This window comes from Colias eurytheme, chromosome 2 (genome assembly GCF_061535395.1).
Source record: "Colias eurytheme isolate Ceu_HAF_F1 chromosome 2, ilColEury1 Martin Lab GWU primary, whole genome shotgun sequence".
In the NCBI taxonomy this organism is placed as follows: domain Eukaryota; kingdom Metazoa; phylum Arthropoda; class Insecta; order Lepidoptera; family Pieridae; genus Colias; species Colias eurytheme.
Window position 1 is genome coordinate 10,235,183 of NC_142981.1, and position 21,422 is coordinate 10,256,604.

The 21,422-nt window shown below is 33.7% G+C and overlaps 2 protein-coding genes across 3 annotated transcripts in view; one reads left to right on the forward strand and one right to left on the reverse strand.

Moving 5' to 3' along the window:
- Nucleotides 1–3,860: 3,860 nt before the first annotated feature.
- Nucleotides 3,861–10,947, reverse strand: mEFG1 (mitochondrial translation elongation factor G 1). Of its 2 annotated transcripts, none has more exons than XR_016458115.1 (11): nucleotides 10,741–10,947; nucleotides 10,379–10,525; nucleotides 9,865–10,184; nucleotides 9,354–9,592; nucleotides 8,742–9,121; nucleotides 8,241–8,479; nucleotides 7,277–7,438; nucleotides 5,943–6,061; nucleotides 5,154–5,366; nucleotides 4,531–4,882; nucleotides 3,861–4,081 (listed from the first exon to the last, which is right to left on the reverse strand). XR_016458115.1 is itself a non-coding variant. In XM_090115770.1 (11 exons), exons 1-11 carry the CDS (start codon nucleotides 10,813–10,815, stop codon nucleotides 3,940–3,942), a joined length of 2,238 nt encoding a protein of 745 aa, XP_089971896.1. In that variant the 5' UTR covers nucleotides 10,816–10,947; the 3' UTR covers nucleotides 3,861–3,939. The 2 variants fall into 2 exon arrangements, 1 of the variants encoding a protein (XP_089971896.1); XM_090115770.1 differs by having other exon boundaries at nucleotides 4,681–4,882.
- A 932-nt stretch (nucleotides 10,948–11,879) lies between these two features.
- Nucleotides 11,880–21,422, forward strand: part of Lrch (Leucine-rich-repeats and calponin homology domain protein) — a 47,348-nt gene continuing 37,805 nt past the window's right edge. Inside the window, exon 1 of the mRNA XM_090115916.1 lies at nucleotides 11,880–12,109. Coding sequence (XP_089972042.1) covers nucleotides 11,920–12,109 — 190 coding nt within the window. The 5' untranslated portion in view covers nucleotides 11,880–11,919. The remainder of the gene's footprint in view (nucleotides 12,110–21,422) is intronic.

The following is a 21,422-nucleotide window of genomic DNA, read 5'->3' on the forward strand; positions in this document are numbered from 1 at the left end:
ATGATAGGGTCAGTGTACCACTAGCTGACCAAGCGCCAATACATGACCGAAATTCAAATATACGCGCCAATTAAGAAAATACGGCAGCCCCAGATGATAGTTTGTTGTTTTTTTCTGTATAGCAACATCATCTATAAAAAAAAAACAAATCTTGCTGCCATTGGTCAGAAATATTGACATTCTTTCAACACGAAGGTGGCGCCCCGTAAGTAATCACATTTTTTACTAAGAGATTTTTATCGGGAGTTGATTGGAAAATCTTAATTAATCTTGAATGCAATCGATTACTTTTTATATCTCTTGTTATAGGCATAATGTTAAACCATTCTGTTATAGACTTTCAGCTTCATTTTTGGCATGAACAGTTTTTCATGATTTTTAGCGGCCTGGTTATCTTTTGGAGCAACGAAAACAACTTTTCGCCTATTGTTGACCAGTTTGGTCAGCTCTTGGTTCTTTATATTTTGTTAAGAAAGACTTGCTTTGTTTTGTGCTTATACCTAATTTAACAAACCATATAAGCCGTAGTTAAGTCATAGCTTTATGTTGCATATTTCCAAAAGCTGACCACCTTAAGATTTTGTACCGAACTTAGTTGGTCAGGTTTCGGGACCGAGAATATTATTAACCTTGAGTTGACCCCTTGATTTCCGTGACCAAGTGGTTTGATTTCATCAACCTATCTACAGACCTGAAGAGCTTTAACGCATGGCAGTGTGGAATTTATCCATTTAACATTTCTGCAATAGACTTTATGAGATGTATGGACCACGAAACTAGAAAAGTTGCGCCTGTCATGCAATCTACCTACATTGGAGACTGAAGTTGGCGTAGAGATCCTTTTATTGATAGAATATAACATTTAATAAAAAAAACTTCAATTTAAATATAGTACGACATAAAAGAGATGAAATTAATTATTTTGGAACTAATTCGTTTTTCATTACCTGGCAACCCTGAATTGGCAATGTAGCTGTCAAGTTGAATAAAAATTTGTTGTTTTTTTCGTGAAGTGGAGAATTATTGAGATAAAATTGTTATTTAGAACAAGAAATTTAAATAAAAAAGGACACATCATGAAAAAGGTTAAACGTAGCGGTGTCCGTGATGTGGTGTATAAAGTTTTTATTCGGTGTTTGTCCGAATTTCAAGCTGGAAATTTATTGACTGATTTGGAAAACGTTTACAAACGTACAGCAGAATATACCGGTGAGATTCCATTTATTTTTGCTCAGTACTACGTAAAATAGAATATTCCATTAGTGACGAGTGTTTAATGTATGTATGTATGGCGATTATTACGTTTTCGCAATTTAATTTGAGGTTATTTGTATGTAAACAAAAACTAGTTTTTATAGTGCGACCAGCACAATTTGAGTCAAGAAGTTATATCCAATCCAACCAGCCTCAAATAAAGTACCTAGTTTAGATTTTACTACATAGTATAGTGATAACTGTTTTCATACAGCTATCTATCTATTAATTAATCAAACCATAAGAAAAAAAATCATATTTACTGTATCATATTTACAGATACTGAAGATGCCCCGTACCTTCTTGCCAGTACTTCGAAACAGAGTGATGATCAGTCCTTTGAAGGAGTAGAATATTTAGATTTTGATGAATTATATTAATGTACAAAATTTATCTACAAAAAAAATAAAAATATGTGGTTTTCAAATCGCCTTGTTTTTTTCTACCCGACGGACCCAGAAAGAGGGTAATGTGTTTGAGCTGCATGTATGCTTGTTTGTTTGTATGTTTGATTCTATGTGCGCCTCTGCAGTCTAAGCACTTGACCGATTTTTATAAAATAACTAATTCCAAATACATTTAAGTAAAATTTGACCTAGGTAGGTCAATTAAAATACTAATGTATTTTTGTCTTAAATTTACACTATTGCTACAATGAAACAATTATAACGGTTTAAATCGCGGTATTTATTTTAGATTATATATATAGATTTTTGGATTTTTATTCTATAGTATCAAGATCGCTTGCGTCGCAGTATCAGTGTTGCTATATGAGCGACGGTGGCGCCCTCATTTATTTTCATCTCTTTTGTGTCGCACTGTACAGACTTTTTTTATTTATTAAACAAAACTAATGTTCGAAGAAGGACATTTTGTCCATTTTGAAAATGGTCAACTTTTAGAGCAATGATGGTCAGATATTGGTGATCAGTGGTCAGGTAATGGTGTTTTTAGCAGAAGTAACTTTCAGAGTAGTTTTCATAAAACCTATAAAGGTTATCAAATTGATACTAAGAACAATAGTTGCAGTGACTATTCAATTATCTGTGTCCCAAAAATAACATTGAACGTAAAACAAATAACCCGTTTTTATTATATAGCTAAAGATAAAACCGCTTAAATGGTCAACTAGTGGTACATCAACCCTACATTTAATACCTCCTCAATTAATATAATTATGTCGTATCTAAGTAGTTATTTTTTTCATTAAGTAACTTTAATATAATTTGTTATAATACGTTGTTATAATTTGTTAATTAAAGCTTTTTGTGTTCACTATTCACATGAAGATTTTTTCACTTAGTTGTTGTCCTATTTTATTGAATTATTACTGTTGATTTTTTTTTAAGTACTAGCATAGACTAATACAGATTCTATTAGTCCATGGTACTAGACTAAGAATTGAAACATTGGCACAAACTTTGTAAGCAATTATTAAAATAGGCAATTAATGATAATTATTGTGAACATTGATGTCGTTTCTCGATGTATGAGCCATTTACCGTTTCTGTATAGCTAGTTATATAATCTATTATGTTTTATTAAGTAGTTTGATATTTATTTCGACCCGAATGGGTAATGTCTAGAAATAACGACTAGTTTATGTAGGCATGTAAGCAAGTGCCAATAGAGAAACACCATTAGTTTTATTATAATTTATAATCTAAATGTACTAGATATTGTGTCGTGTATTCACGTTTTAGTAACTAAGTAGTATTGGGAGTTTAAGAGCCGAGTTTACGCAAACATGGCAACAAAAACACAGATTTAGGAAAATGTATCCAGATGTCTGAGACTCGGGTTAATCTTGACAGAAATACGTCACGCGTGGTAGGGATAAGAACAAGATGGTGCGTAACGGAAAAATGTCACGCGTGACGAAAAAATGTTACACTACATTTTTTCCAACCCCGATAAAGAAGTTTCACTTCAATAAAATGACATTATTGATGTAAGGTGTAACTGCTATTTCAGCATGAAAGGAAACACCATTTCCTAATGTTTTGTACGTTTGCAAAAAAATAAAAGACATGTCACTTCTATTTGTGATTTAGTTTCTGTGAAGGTTTCTATTAAATTATTCATGATTAAAGTTTATCTTAACAATCGATTTTCCTTCTATAATAATGATTTCTTAGGCCACTATGTTCCCAAATAAATCATGAAATAAGTATCATTCTATGTATGCTTAATAGTTTAAGTATTGTATACGTATTTGGATTTGTGTGTTTACGGTTTAAATATCATTGTACCTGGATGAATGTGTTTGTTACGCGTTTATTTTTTTGATCTTGAGTGTTGAGAATAAATGTTTTTATAAATGTATTTGGTGTTTTATTTATCTAATCTAATACCGTATTGATAGAAAATGCTACAGAGAAGACACATTAATTTTTTTTTAATAAATAAATCATTTTGTATGTTATTTTCAATAGGTACATTTTTCGTTCATTATAATACAATTTAAAAACACGAATATAGTACCTACTGCTTTTCTGAGCTAATATTTTCGGTACGAAGATGGTTTTTTGTAATTTTCGAGATAAATAACTCTAAACAAATAAAAAAAAAATAACTTCACCATCGACAACGAAATAAAACCACAATAAATCTTAAAACTGTATATTACACAATAACATTAATACAATATCTTTAAATAAATTATCCTAATTGGTCTAGGCGGCATTAATTCTTCTTTTTCTTTTGGTCGGGTAAAATGCCCATTTCCTCTTGATGTTTCCTAATGAGTTGTTCTTGTACATCGGGCAAGCACGGCGAGTAGCGACTGTACTCCATACTGAACTCACCTTTGCCTTGTGTTTGTGATCTGAAAACAAAATTAACAAAAATGTAAGAAAAATTATTGAAATTCTAAAAAAAAAATTTAACTCGTAAAACATTTTTTTTTACCAAAATTTCACACGTGTTTCTATCATCAATAAAAGTAGTTACAGTAGAATGAAGTAAGAGTCCATCTTAGTTCATTTTCTCTGCATAGCCAAGCATTGTTGGCTTGTATTACTCAAATAATGATAAAAATGCAACACTGTACCATTGCAAGTACATAGTTAGAATTACGCGTTATTCAGAGCGTGCATTCAAAAGCACATCATATAAATTAGTAAGAAGATTCCATGTACATAAATTAAGGCGTTCCTTCTCTCCTCTCCTCCTCTCCAACTCCCCTGCACAACTGAATATTTTGTAGAGCATTTTGTTAGGCTCCGGTGTCGTCACTTCGACGAACATTATAAATTACAAAGTGTTCCAACTCACCTCAACTCCCCCGCATACCCGAACATGTTGTTGAGCGGCACCTCCGCGTATATAGTGGTCCATCCCTCCGCGCCCTCCGTGCTGGTGATGATGCTTACTATCGTCACTTCGACGAACGTTATGAACAGTAATATATGTGTTCCAACTCACCTCAACTCCCCCGCATACCCGAACATGTTGTTGAGCGGCACCTCCGCGTATATAGTGGTCCATCCCTCTGCACCCTCCGTGCCCGTAATGATACCACCGCGCTTGTTCAGCTGCCCTATCACTGTGCCGTGGAATTCGTCTGGTGTAGTCACTTCGACGAACATTATAGGTTCGAGGATTTGCCACGCGCCGTCGTCGAATACTGGAAGAAAGGGAATATTAATTTAATGATAGCAACTAAAATTACTGGGGTAAAAAAACTTAAAATTAACACTTTCCTATTTATTTGAGTAGCTGAGAAATTTACGTCGTAACAAAAAAATATTTTCTGCTGATTTTATGGACAAAATACATTAATTACATTACAATTACATTACAATACTGGATATCGTTTTTTTTTTCAAGTTGTTGATAAATTTCAACTTGTCAATAAATTAAAAAAAAAAAATAAGATATCAGACCATCAAACATACCTTCCTTCACAGCCCCCTTGGCCGCCAAGAAGAAGGCCAATTCACTAGAATCCACGATATGATGGGCGCCATCTTGCAACCGGAACTTCACACCGGACACCTTGTGTCCCGAGAGATATCCCTTCTGGCAAGTGTCGAGGAAACCTTTCTCAATGCCAGGCACGAATTGCTTGGGCACGTTTGTACCTATTGTTTCGTCGACGAACTCTAGTACTGAAATTGAATGATTATTAATTATTATTTTTTTATATAATGTCAGAGCAAGCAAAGAGCGGTTCGGTTATCACATCTCATGTTAAGTGACCACCGCCCACTAAATACTGGTGGTGTCACTGTTTCTTTGCCGGCTTCATAAGGACAAATAAGCTCTTTTCTTGAAAACCCATATAAAGCAATAAGTATATTAGAAATTAACTTAATTCAAAATTAATACATAAACTTAAAAATTATTTTTTATGCAAAAACCCTGATGAAAGGGTATACATAAGTCGTAATCAGCCCAATCACCACTTTAGTAAATATGTTCTTATTTTTCAGAATTTGATAGTACTTAATACTTATCTATTTTATTTTTTCAAAATGTCAAATCTTTAGTATTATGTGTACTCATACGCCATACTTTCATATTTACACTTGTCAGATAGAATCGCTAACTACCCTCATTCTTCTAACCACTTTTTCTACACTCAAACTTGCAACAACTGCTCAAACATAACTTATACACATTACAATGATCCTATAGAGTATAGACTATCTTTAGCCTTATCTTTAGCTTTTTCCCATACTTACATGTATTCTGATGTGGCGGTAACGGCTCCATAATGCCGCTAACTCTAGCGTACTGACCGGCACCTCCTGATTGTTTCTTGTGCAAGTAGTCGAACGAACATGGTGACATCATTGTTTCTCTGTAAAAATATAAATATATATCTGTCGTGGCCATATCGTAGGTTTTCTCATTTCATGATATGATCGATCATTTCGTGAAATGGTCGCATTTCATGAAATGCTCGAATGTCTATTGGCCACATCATGATGTGGTTTGGGCAGATCAATGATAAGAAATCGTTTCTCGATATGGCCAACTAAACGCGCGGTTTTATCATGAAATGATCAAAATTATTTGATCATATCGTAAAATAGTTACATACAATTATTGGTAGAGGCGCTGCAAGCGCTGTGTTTATGTGATAAGATGGCGGCCGCTGGCAAAAATTTAATTATTCGCAATTTAAAACTTCATAGTTCGTTTTATTACAATATGAAGAAAGTCATAGCAAATAATTTACGACGAAGAGGTTCGAGTACTATGGAAAATGCGGATATCTTATATTGAGGAAAAAATGCGTCTAAAATCCTTTACATAAATATATTTATATATCCTATGTTATTATAATTGTTCCTTTTTTTTAAAAGCGAATCGCTTCTGGCACTCGCCGGCCGCTACCGCGGCACGCTCGCTTTGCTCGCTCGGCTCGTGCGTTCTTTATTAAAGTCTAACCTAACCTAACCTAAATGTTTTCTATTGCAAAAACCATTCACTTCTGGCATTCGCCGGCCACTACCGTGGCACTAACTTATATGACAATAAACAAGTGCTAAAAATATTCAGAATTTTTTAATGTTTTATGGACTTTATATATTTTATACGATCTGCCCAAATGTGGATGACCATATCGTGAAACGTTGACGATTTAACGATCTGATCAAACCATGTTGGCCATTTCATGAAATGCGACCATTTCGTGAAATGGCCACTCATATCATGAAATGATCAAATCTACGATATGACCACGACATATCTAACATGGTTTATGGTAATTAATGGATGGCCAGTATTATGGGCAATTTACAAATGCAGAATTAAACAAATCATAAATAAATCAAATATCATCTTGGCAGAAATTATTTTGTTAACAAAATAATACTTGTCTCCTGACAGAGAGAAATATTTAGGGTAAGAAGAGATGACTATTGCATATTTCATTAAACTCTAATATACTATTCTATTGCTAAAACATGCAACCTGCATTTCTATTTTTCGTTTTTTCTAGCATTAAAATGCTTTAAAATATATTTAAAAAAATCATGCAACAAGTATGTATTTTAAATAATAACCTCACCTAAAAGCGACCTTAGGCTTGCCCAATTCAACCGGACAATTGTACTCTCTCTCCATTCTCTGCGCATAAATTTCCAAATGCAACTCTCCCATACCCGAGACCACTGTTTCCTTGTTGTCACCGTCGTAACGGAATTGGAATGTTGGATCCTCTTTTGTAAATCTATGGTTGAATAAAATGTATGATTAAGGCATTGAAGTATTATAATATAGAGAGGACATCACAAACAAAATTTGTGTAACAAGCGCGGCGGCGGCACCGGCACGCTAGTCAGTAGACACTTTGTAGATATTCTGCCTTTTATACCTATAAATTAAAACCAATCAGTGTAACAAATAAATATTGTTTATCTTATTAAAAAAATATGAATTAAATTATCAATTAAAACCAATCAATGTAACAAAAAAAATGGCTTGAGACGATTGACTCTAACTCGTGTTAGAAATAGTTCATTAGAGATGCCCTCTCTAGTACGTAGTACATGGTAACTCTATGGATTAAGGCCATTCTCCCATTACGATACGCACAAGAGATTCAAGTATCCTGCAAGTCTCGGAGACTAGTCGCCGCGGAGTATCTCACATACATTTGTATGTAGGCTCGCACACTACGCCCGGTACAATGTATGTGAGATATTCCGCGGCGACTAGTCTCCGATACTTGCAGAATACTTGAATCGCCTGTGTGTATCGCAATGGGAGAATGGCCTTATACAGAGATAGCGAGTGACAAAATACAGAGATAAAAAATTTTTAAGCCTCAAACATTTTTTGTAGGATTTGACAAGTGAGATGTAATAGACATTGTTAAAACAAAAACTACGTGCACAAAAATTTTTTTTTGAACATTTTTTTTTCTATCTTAGGATAATTTTCAGCTATATCTACTTCATCTTAATACTATATTTTATAATAAAATGATAAATGATAATAAATATCACTACGCAAATGAAAACAAAATTCACCTGGCGACCGCCTTCGAAAAGTTATCTCTATCCTTATTATTCTTTGGCTTTATCGACATAGAGACGACCGGATCAGGTATATGTATAGATTCCATTGACAACTGTAGCTTGCTGTCGTTAACAAACGTGTCTCCGGACGCGCAATCTACACCGAACAACGCGAAAATATCGCCAGCGAGCACTTCAGTCACTTCTTCCATGTTATTTGAGTGCATGCGCACTAGGCGAGAGATTTTTACCTGAAATTTTAAGAATTATTGTAAAAATTATATTTAAATATTTATATTTTGATAATTTTAAATTTTAATAGATTTAATAGGTTGCGTAAATGCATATCCCAACATTTAAAAAGTGTGTGTCATATATAGTTAAATAGATAATAAATAATATAAAACGATGAAGAATACTAATGTACTTTTTTTATGAATCATACTTTTCATACTTTGCAAATGTTTTAAAGAATAGTTTTAAACAAATAAACTGGAGTAAATTCGAACTTACCCTTTTAGTAGTCCTCGAATTATAAATATACTCCCCCCGCTTCAACATGCCTTGGTAGCACCTCAAATACGTCAATTGACCGAACTTGCTCAACTCCAATTTAAAAGCCAAACCGACAAATGGTTTTGAGCCATCTCTTTTAGGATCTAATATCACAGTATCCCCTTCGTCTCCCTTCCTTTCCCCGACTATAGCGGTATTTTCTACTTCCCCAGGGTGCGGGAGATAGTCTAACACAGCGTCTAATAATGGCTGAACACCTTTGTTCTTTAATGCAGTGCCTACTAGGACTGGTGTGAATGTTCTCTTGAGAGCCGTGCGACGTATCGCCTCTTTTAGTTCTGATATCACTGGCTTTCTCTCTTCGAGGAACATTTCCCCTGAAATCAACACATATGTAAATGATTAGAATATGTGTTAGACCTAAATTGTACTCTCAATCCAATATAATATAAATCATTAATAAAAATACAGAAATTATCACATTGTAAGTGTGAGCTTTTAACTTGTGACTAAGACAAATAGAACCTCATTGATGAATAATTCAATAAAATTAAAAAATAGCTTCAATGATTTTCTACAAATTTTCTAAAAAATCTCCAAAAATCTTACCAAGTTTTTCATCAACATTAGACAAGTGTTCAATCAACTCATGACGCTTATCACTTGCTTCCGCTCGTCTATCTTTCGGGATCTCATCCCATCTCACAATCTCACCGTAGTCACCATCAAAGTAAATAGCCTTCTCCTCAACAAGATCTATAATTCCTTGGCAATCTTTCTCCAAACCTATTGGTAGGTGCAGGAATGCCGCATTGTGATTCATTTTGGTGCGCATTTGTTTTAGAACTCTAAAAAAAATTGAGTCAATGTCATTTTCTGGGATTCAATATTATTATAATACAGTATGTATATACTTTTTAAATTTTTTCTAACAATCATTAAACAAATAATCTGCATGATAAAATAATCAATGCAAAAACAGGCTAAAAAAATTCAATTGTATAAAAATTGTAATGTTACTTACTTACTTACGTTAACTTGTTTATAGAACTATTCAATGGAAGGAACTTCCTTTTCTCAACAACAAATTAATAAAAAAAAACTCAAATACAAAACTCACCTCTCAGGATTAGCGCCCAACCTATCCAGCTTATTAATAAAAGCGAGGCACGGTACATTATACCTCTTCATCTGCCTATTTACAGTGAGCGTCTGACTCTGTACACCACCTACAGCGCACAATACAAGAACAGCGCCGTCCAACACTCGCAACGCTCTTTCCACCTCTACTGTGAAGTCCACGTGACCTGGTGTGTCTATGATGTTTATGTTATGGTCCTTCCATATTGTGTATGTGGCTGCTGACTGGATAGTGATACCCCGCTGCCTCTCTAACTCCATTGAGTCCATGACAGCGCCGACATTGTCTTTGCCTTTTACCTTTGATGAAATAACATAAATTAAATTGGTAGATAACTATTTTGAGAGGTATGATTTTAAACTATTTATGTAATCCCAATCAGTTGTAATCAATAAGATTTTAGTATTGATGATTTTTTTTCCAAATATAACCTACTGGTAGAAAGCACCTGTTAACAATAGATAAAATAATTAATCCAGTCATATATACTAACCTCATGCATTTGATCAATTCTGCCTGTGTAGAATAATACTCGCTCTGTAAGTGTGGTTTTTCCTGAGTCAATATGAGCCGAAATACCAATATTTCTAATCTTTTCCAATGCCTTGTGTTCTGCATATTTAACGTGTGAGGAATAATTCTGTAAACAATTTCACTTCATTTTAAAGGTCTGTTAAATAAAAATATTTTACCATCACATATTCTAATGCAATAGTTTCTATACGTTAAACATATAATCATTGTGAAATCCATTCGGGATAGAGAAATGTAGAATACACCTTGTAATATATGTAACAAAACTATAAATTATTACATTTATGAGTTACGTAAAGAAAATCTATGAATTGATTTTACCTGAACTTGTAATACACTCGACTGTTTTGCTATTTTTGTTAAATGACCTATTCGTAACATATTTAACACGGTCATTTTATCAAGTGTGTTGATTTTATGTTATTCAGTATAAATTACATAAATAGGGATAAAAAATTCTAGAAATATTGTATGCCGATTTATCCCGACGCGAATTATAACCTAAAAACTCGTCCCGATTCTCATTTCTCGCAACTTGTATGTCAATGTCAAATATTTTTTTTTTCAAATAAGACAATGAGTGAAGCCTTTTTGCCAGTGTCAATGTCAATTGTTGTCACTTAAAAATATTTTGCCTTCGCTTGTATTTTTTTTCTATAAAGCAGCTGTATATACTACATTTATATTATTTTGGTAAATAATCATAATGTAGAAAGGTGTAAATAGACAGAGAATATTAATTGTATACGTATAGCCCTTTTCTCACAATTTAATACTTGTCAGTCTAGTAGAGTTGAGTAGAGTCAATGTAAAGTACAAAGGAAGGATTAAGGCGATCTTCACACTGCCCCCCACCACGCTGCATGTTGCGTGACTGCGTGTTTAACGTTACTTGTAAGTATCTCCGTTTGTATAGAAAACACGCACAGTCCAACACACTGAAAATGCAACCACGCGCGTTCATGCGGATCACGCGCATACACGCGTAGGTGCAGGGCGAGACGCAAGGTATGGATCACCGAACCCGCAGTGCCGCGCGTCGTGATGCTCAGTATTGCACGACCACCACAGAGAACGGCGAATAAATGAGAGCCGCCGTGCGTGAATCTACAAACGCACCTACGCGCGTGAGTGCGCAAAAACCCGCACGATGATGCAAATCTGCACTCCCGCAGTGTGCAGATCGCCTAAGGAATGTGATCATGATGTATAAATAGTTGTTAATAGGTATTACATGTGATTTTTTACAGATTGAGATCATTATTTACATGATGATTTCACCCACACACCTGTGTTTCAGTTCTGAATAGTGTGTATTTCACGTATTGCTGTGACGTATTGCAATAGCACAGATTATACTTACGGGCATAACAATTTATGTATCCTAGTAATATAATCTATGTTCAAGTCCATAGACTAATGTTGGCTGTGAATGTTGGTATTCCTGACCCTGTGAAAAAAAAACGAATAACGTCAGTTGTGTTTCAGTTTAAAAAGAATATGGCCGTGTTAGGCCCAAATGTGAGTGTAAATATGAACGGTCATAATAATATTCATAGTCAGTTAACAAAATCCTTAGAACGCATTTTGGAAGACGCTTGTTTAAGTGGTGAATTAAAATTGAGCGGACGTAAGTTGCGGGAGTTTCCCAAACCAGTGAAGTTTGACTTGAGTGATACAGTTATTGCTGGTAAGTTGATTTTTATAAATAAGTCAAACCGTACTTATAAATATTTCATATATTAAACTTTGTCACAGATGTTATTTATGTTATCTTATCGTTTATCTGAGTGAATATTTAATTCACTTTTGTTTATGTACCGGCTTTTGAACCTGCGTCCGGCGTGGTAAAATCGATTTGATCGTGATATTTTGAAATTTTGCATCTACTGTATGTTTATAAGTACTACGAATATATTATAAAGTAATATTTTAAGAATTTGCAATCTCTACAGTAACTCGTTACTTTAACTTGTTAGTTATTGTATGAAAAATTCAAAAACAATCGTTACATATAACGTAAACATTCTGAGAAATATAGATATTTTACATTCGCTTTAAGTTGAAGTACTCCAATAATTAATTTATTTAAGTCGGTAGGCAATTTATGACAAATAACACATCTATTCTTATAGGAATATTAAACCTTTCTATCAATATGGCTTCACTATTCAAAAGATTCTGTTTCCTATATTAAATTTGGTAAGTATTCATAATTCCTCCCAAAAAAAAACCTTTGATTTAATATAATATTGCAAATACAAACATACAATATTGTAAACTAACTACCTATATGAGCACATGAGATTTATTCTTGTGCCTCATTGTGTCCAATATGAAGGTCATCTAAATAATACATTATAAAACAGAAGCCATGAGGTTCAAGGCCCGTATTAAATAAATGTTACGCGTTATAGTTTTATGTAACATAATTTAATATTATAGAATGGAATGAAGGCTGATTTTCAAAAGACAATTTTCAGTCATAAAAAATAGGAGCAAAGCAAACTTTTACTTCTAGCTTCAGGCAGGGGTATGACTTTTCATTTATTTAATTTGGATATTAGTTTTAATTAAGAAGAAATATGTAATTTAAATTCAGCCTTATAACAATAATCATTATCAAGAACCAAAAAAGCACTCAAGAGTGTGTTTTTATTTTAGAAAATTGAATTTTGTCTTTAATTGAAGTATGTGCATACATACTACATTAAAATAATATACAACACATCATCCAATTATTTTTGGTGACACATAATACAGCTGGGTTGTTACTGTCATATCCCTGGAGACAAAGACATTTTGAAACTATAAAGAGCTCCATTGTGGAAGCTATATCAGGCATATTTTATTACTACACTACCATTAAAAAGACCTCATTCTTTTAAATATCGTAGCATGATGGTCTTGCTTAAGTTTCATGATATATTATTAACATTCTGTTATGTTTAATATCTTGTGTTCAGAACAATCAATGAATGAATGAATAAATAAATAACAATGAATCTGATTGTGATAAGTAACCTAATATAATAATGGAATTGAACGCAAATAATGAAAATTGTAAACATTAACAACTATATTAAGATTGTTTACAATGTAGGAAATGGACTAACTATAGTGCTATTAATTGCAATGGGTGTGTTTCTGTATTCATATCAATCATTCTATAGGAAATAACAATAATGTTTCAATTGTGAATTCTCACAGTAGATTTTTTGTTGGTTATACATGTAGTTTGATATTAAAGTTATTGAAAGACTGAGACAATAAATATCGGAAGGAAATTCTTAATCACTTTTAAGTATTGTTCTTACTTCAAATGTATCCTGGTGTTTTGGGAACTTTATCTCGTTTTTATTTCGTAATACTGTCGTAAGACATGGATCTCCAAATGAAAGGTTGGAGTCCAAACTTTTCAGCCCCCCTAGTTAAGTGGCTTTCTGTTAGCGTAGCGTTCAATAGAATAGACTATGAATGTATGAGATTGACGTAACCTGTAGATACGTTTATCTACAGCCTACGTCAATCTCATACATTCGTAGTCTATTCTATTGAATGCTACGCTAACAGAAAGCCACTTGGCTAGGGGGGCTGGACCTCACATATATTATTTAAGTTAACGGAAGAATTTTTTTATTGATACGCTTTTGTACAACTTATAATTGAGAGTATGTCAATATTGATAATACAGCTTTATTTCATTAAATTAAATCTATGATAAACTACATATTATAATAAAATGGATTTAATACTGATTTAGTTTGATAAGGATTAGTGTAGTCTAATCTAAATAGCTTTCTATTGCTACATTAAATTGTGTGACAATTTAATCCCTTTAGTTTTATTAGTAGAAAGAGCATATTTTGCTCTTTCACAAAATTAATAATGCCACCTAATAACTTCAGCTTCGTTATAATAGCCAATGATGAAGAAAGTTGCTGCAAACCTTTTTTATCAAGTTTTCTTATAATTCAATAATAACACCTAACACCAATCAGCCGTTAAATTTCGCAGTTTATTTTTACGACAATAAGCAATGAAACGGTTCGTTAAAAAAGCTTTTTAATTCGCCGTGTTTTGCTACCGTCTGAGTTCTGACGTGACGTGGTGTGCGTATGTATACATTAGGCGCCTGCGGAGGTGTTTCACCTTAGGCATGTGATTGTGTGACGAATGATAGTCGTGATTGTACTAGATTATGCAGATTCTTTCAACGTGTTTACATACATTTGGAATAGAAAATATTTGAGCGAATGTGACACGCGCGCATTTGAATTGATGCGACATATTGAATCGGCACCTGTGAGTGGAAAATAAGAAATACTTGGTTGGTAAGAAATCGTAGTTTAGAGATTTCATGTTAAATATGATATGAAAAAAGCTCTCATGTATGGTGTTAAAAAGTAGACTTTATTTCAGTATATTTTTATAGTTGCATAAAGAACGCGTAGGTCGGTTTAATAAGTTAGTTTTCCTTCGACTGTAAAGTTCGATAAACTGTGAATTGACTGTGAAATGATAAGCTATTTCGATCCTGAAGATTTTAGTGAGCTTTCACGTGCAACAGCTTTTAAATGATTTAAAAAATGTACCAGTCCCTTCTCAACTATACATATAATTTGTACTGTACGTAGGTACGCCCTAACTTTGATTTGTAAAACAATTACATAGGTAGTTCTTTTTTACATACCTAGTAAACCTACTAAAACTGCGCACTTTTTAATGTCCTGGATATTAGGAATTTAGGTAAGAAGTATAAGTAGGTACCTCTAAATTTAATGACAAAACTGTTATTAGCGTGTGAAGTAAAACTACGCAAATTTACGAGATTAACTTGATATATGGATAATTTACTCCATAATATTACGTATTGAAATGTACATATATTATAGCTGTATATCACATAGATGAAATAGTTAACACACTTATGGCGATAAATCATCACGTATGAGCGCTTCGGAGCCAGCTGTGTTCACTCATAGCTTGTCATCCCGATAGTTGTTAAAACAGTCCACGTTACAAGTGCTTATGTTTTTGTTATGGTGCATTTACATCAAACGAGCGAATGCTCATTCTAAACCCACTATGTCAAATTCTTTGAGTGTAAACAGACGTAGAGCATTATTTCGTTGTTCTTAGTGCTTTCGAAAAGATTCCATACAATGTTCTAATATTGAACAACACTGAATACGAGTTTTCGTTTACACTAAAAGAAACACGAAAGAATGCTCTTGCTCTAGCTATAACTCTGTTCGTTTGATGTAAATGCACCGTTAGGGAATGTTTATGTTATACTACGTGACGTAGTGTGTTTAATTTTCTTTACTGGCTGTGGCTACAAATGGTAGATACAATAACACGAGGGTTAGATGCGTTTATTTGCGCAGCGTGTTTTGTTGTTGTGACTGGGAAGGAGGAAAAAGGATAGGCCTTTGTTGAAGCTAAGGAAACAAATGTATGTTACTGCTACTTGCTGTATGTACACTTACAGTATACCTATATGGTAAAAAGTATGTTGCTTAACATAGACTAGATATAGTATAAAGGAATTGGTGCAATTGGATGCAGCCAATATCTTATTAGAGATCTCAATGTTATCCAAGATTGCAATCTTCTGGCTACAAGGTCCGGTCTATTGTTGTTTTTGTCAAATTTCAAAGCTATATAAAATGAGAATAAAGTACCTATTACTTCATAATATTGCACTCATATAATTGTAATGAAGTGTTTCAGTATGACTTCACCATACATTTGTGTTCCAAGTGCCGCAATCAGACATCTTTTGACGATCTAAACCGTAGGTACTTAGTAGTTGAATATCTTTCAGAAAGTAATTTTATGATAAAGTAGACATGTAGGCTGTTATAAATCTGCATTGAAAATCTAATACATACTATAAAACATTAAAAAAAGCGTGCTTCATGAATAGCCTGTGCCCAGCAGTGGCCAGAAAAGGGCCGAAGAGAAAGAGATATAAAAATGTCTAATCAAAGTTCCGACAAGAACAGGAAAATAATATTCATTAAAATCCATTACCACCACTTATAAGTTATAAGTAAAAACCGTAACTACTACCGTACCTAACTAACACGACTTTCTTTTAAAAATATATGATCGAAGATGAACATTAAGGTAACTGAATTAAGTAAGAGATTGAATGCGGTATTTGGTAGATATTTATTTAGGACGATTGCAATCTCAACAATACATCTATTTGTTTCAAATGATAAAATTGCGGTGAATCGTGTATAAATAAATAACTGGAATGCACTATCAAGGTTGTGAATCTAGATGGAATAAATCACGCTAGCTTTTAGAAATTGGTTGCAAGTAATAGGTATATTTGTAGATTCAGAAATCGCTTGAACATGTCCACTTTCTCTTCAAGTTGACGTCTCCATCTTAAATAATGCAATAAAGCTCTAAGATTTGTTGTTTATTCGCCAAATATTGCGGAGTGACGTGCAATTTTCTTCAAAATTGTCTTGCTTCGTGTACCTACTGAAAATTTCCATATTTCATCTATAATTTCAAAATCTAATCTTTAAATCTAAATTTATTATTTAATTCTCTCTGTATTTTTGCTTAAACACATACTAAAGTTTTGTTATTCTAAATATATTATCATGTAAAGAGGGTAGGTATGTTTACGAATGGTTGAATTTATTGTTTCAAACCTACGCTTTGTAGAGAAACTGGCTTTCTCGTATAATTCGTAATTGAATTACTCGAAAGCTGAATGAGCATTCTACACGTTATCTACGTGTACAAATTATAATTTATAAATTTAAATCCATGTTGTAATTACATCTGACCAATTTATTATTACTATAAGCCACTGCAGTCACTACTGATAACAATCTACATTCTTTTACGCCATATTTTTATGTAAATTTGTTCAATTTAAAAAGCCATGAATCTTTAAAGAAAGTATCTATTTCTTCTTTTATTTCAACTTTCTTTGAAAGTAACGATACTAAATTCATTTCTCTGCATTTCCGTTAAAATTTAAGGGTATAGACTAGATAATATAGTAGCAACAGTTTTACAAAGATTATTCACCAAGTGATAACATTTACCCTAAAAATATTTTAAAGAAGTATGTTGACAATTAATTCTGACTGGAAACCACCAAGGACCTCTCATTTGTCAAGTATTTGGAAAGGGGATCACCCTTCGTGTCTGATGTTGGTGCACTCAGCAAAAGAAACGTCTATATTTTATACGTTTAACCTCCCACCACTCAAAGGTTAAATCATGTCACATTAGCAAGCACGCTGTTATCTAGATATCTCCCTCATGAGCAGCTAAAAGGAACGAAAGGACTTGCAAGTTGCAGGTTAGGTCATGCTTGAAAATAAAGAGCTTCTCATTTTACCCAAGCAACACGTTAAATTGATTTTAGAAGTATGGGGAAGATGAAACGTATTTTTACGGTATTTAATATTTATTAAGGTTAACCTCGAGCATTTCCATAGAATTCCATCTTTCAACTATTTTTGGCGTTAGGTAAGACTTATCCTTGTGTACTATAACATAATATTTTGGCGAATTTATCTCCGTACAGGATTAACCTGTGATAAGTTATAGGCTATGGCGCCAGGGCGGAGCCGCTAGTACGTTACGAATTACGATTTACTAACAAACTTTGTTTGCCTTTGTTGCCGTGTACCATACTTGGCTAACTTTTCTATAGAAAAGCATACAATGATGGCGACAGGTGCATAAACGTGCTCGCCGAGCCGTTGCGACACTCCGGATATAGGGGGACGATTGTACCAGCAATTCCAGTCCACTGCATGCAATATAACTGAATATATAATTAATTAACCCATAAACAAATTCAACCTTATGGCTTTTGAAATAAAGCTCTAGTTGAAATCAGGGGTCTTGTTCTCTCCTGGAGTTTTGGTGGTCTTTTGGCAAAGCGTTTTCTAATCACTTCGATCTTTACTGCAGGAGGTATTGCATTCGCGAATTATTATGTGCGAAGTATCTTACTTTTATGTTTTAACACTTTTGGTAGCGTTTAGGATAATTGTGTTTATATTTTACTTAATTATTATTTTACATTTTATATTTAAATTACCAAACGACAATCTAATTAACAAAGTACTATCGAACACATCTAAATGCGCGGCAGAGTAACACATTTTTAAGAAATCTTCATTCACACGGCACGATGCAGGTAAGTATCTATAACCTGTTTCGATATGGGCGTGGTATGTAAGAGTGCCGGAAAAAAAAGTAAACAGATAGTGTTCCGTCGCATTAGACAGTGCGCGCACGAGCAACTTTGTCTCCGCAACTATTTTGTCTCGGCAACTATTTTGTCTCTCCACCCATGGGCTAGTATGAAAGTGCGCGCACGTAGCGACGCAACTCCCCATACAAATTGATGGGAGAGACAAAATAGTTGCGGAGACAAAGTTGCTCGTGCGCGCTAGCTCTTAGTTACCGTTTAAATTCGTTTTACTAACCGATGTCCAATACCCACGCTAAATTATTTATAATCAAAATTGTTTTACATAATATTCGACAACATTGATTTAATCTATCCATTAGCATAATGTTTATTACTGCTATATTCATTCAGAAAATGTAAATTAAAATTTATTAGCATATTTTTATTTGTTACTATACTTTCTCTTTTCCTTGCATACATTTTTTATTGGATTTCGTTCAGTATGATAACAGCACAACGGAAGTGCAAATATAACCAACGCTATAAAAGTCAGGCTTTACAGACCTCTTTGAATTATAAATGCAGACCTCTGTGGAGAGTGTGTAGGTGCCGCCGATGTATTTTTAATAAGGTTGCAAAGCGAGCGAAACAAATAACACCCTTTTAAATTTCCATTTCGCCGCTTCAGTTGGCAAATTTCCACGGGGGCTATAACAAAGGCCTTTAATCGAATATAGGCTAGATGTTTATATAATTAACAACTCAATGGTACCTTGTATCGCACCTTGAATTCTTGGCTCCATGTTTTTAGCGACGCCAACATTACAATAGGCGCGGACGTCATTTTTATTCCAGTTGGATCGAAGCTACACTGAGAATACTGATGATTGTGCGACTTAACTTATATAACGTTGAATCCCAGGACAATACAACTGAATGGTTTCATTTTTATTCGGTCGGTTAGTACGTTCATTGAAACGAATTGGTATGCATCAAATGCTCTCACCAAGTTTCCTTTGCGCCGGGTTTGTCTGGTCGTGTCCTCTTAAATTTGCATACGTACCTTGCATGTTCCAGACTAAAAAAATTGGCTATCTTGTTAGTGTTGTGTCGTGAAATTTTCCAGTTTTATGTGAGATCGTGTGAAAGTGTTTAGTGCTATTAGAAAACACGAATTTCACGATCTCTCGCAAAACAAAAGATGATTTGAAGCTTTGGTTTAACGAGAATCGTAAATAAGAAGTTATGGCACACAAGTTGATGGGTGATGTGCATGCTCAGTAGCAAAAACTGTAACCAAGTATTAAATACTGCTTCTAGCCGTTATAAGACTCACATCAACGTGAGAATTACATTGGTATTGAAAGGAAATTGGATTGGTTTCATTTCGATTTGCGTCAGCCACATACTTACTCGTTTATGTATCGTAATTCGTAGTTATGTGGATTGAGTTGCTTGTATTTTGTTACTGAATATTATATGTTATATTATGATGGTTAAATTGAGTAAAAAAATGTATAATTCAATTTATTTAAACTGGATTAAATATGCAAAATAAACACATTGTGAGAAAGTTTTAATTTAACTGTACATGTTAAAAAGTTTGCCCATTCAAAGTTAGCCTTTTCGTTTCAATAAATTTAGGTTTAAATATGTATGCCTTAACGTTAACGTTTTGCCATATCGTTTCAACTGTTTATGCTACCGAATAAAATTAAGTACCAAGAAATGGTATGTGATAACATCAATTTATAACAAAAAAGTACCGAAAAGTTTATTCGTTAAATGTCGTAAGTGGCTTAGTAAATTTCCCCGTATTTTATTTATACTGAGTTAATTGAGCACGCAGCTGTGCTCAGTATACGTTACGCTCAGTGCATAAATCTGCATAAAAATAGTAGAATAGTGAATTCAGATAATGTGTACCAATCTGACCCTCTCATCTCACCCCGTACGACTCACTGGATCATATGGATGCAAAGCCACTGACCCATATTCTTAACAGCTGAGTACTTAAAAGCCTTAAAGAGTGCTACCCTCGTTATATTGTTGTATTATGAACGATTGCACAGCGCGATGCTCATTCTTTGTACTGAATTGGCACAGTTAATTGACACGCTGACCCATTTCTTTATGAATTTATCTTCTGGCATGAAAGAACTGGCTACTACTCAGGAGGACCACTCTGCTTCAGAGAGATGTCAATTCATTTAATATTTTATTTGTAACCAAATACCATACCAATTACCAACGAAGTCACTTGAGTCTTTGTGCCTATCATGCCTACTTGGATGATTGTTATTTTCTTCTTCTTAGTTAATGGTCTACTGACGATTTATTTCGTTCTGTGTAAACTGTGTTCTTCCTAACAACCTTTGATCAATTTTATGGCCATTAATTGTAGAATCATTTAAAGTAGCATTTTATCTGAGCTATTCTAAATGCGGGGATCCACAGTTTTATCATAGCTTATAAAATAATTGTCTTTTATGACTTCAGTTAATAAAGATGATACATACGGTTTAACTACCTATCTATATCTGTACGTGTTGTAATGTTTTAATATACTTATGGTTTTATTTGTTTTTCATAATTAAATTCATTATTCAGTAGTTGTATGTACATTGCATCATATACGCTACATACTATAGTCCTTTCCACCTAAGATGATTTCTGTGACACATCGATTTTTGACACGTGTAGAGATGTTGGTTACTGAAATCGTATCAATTGTTTCCGATAATCGATAATATTCTATATGGAAATGAAATCGATTTGAATAAAGTACCAAAATTAGTTTTTTCGGCATTTCGCC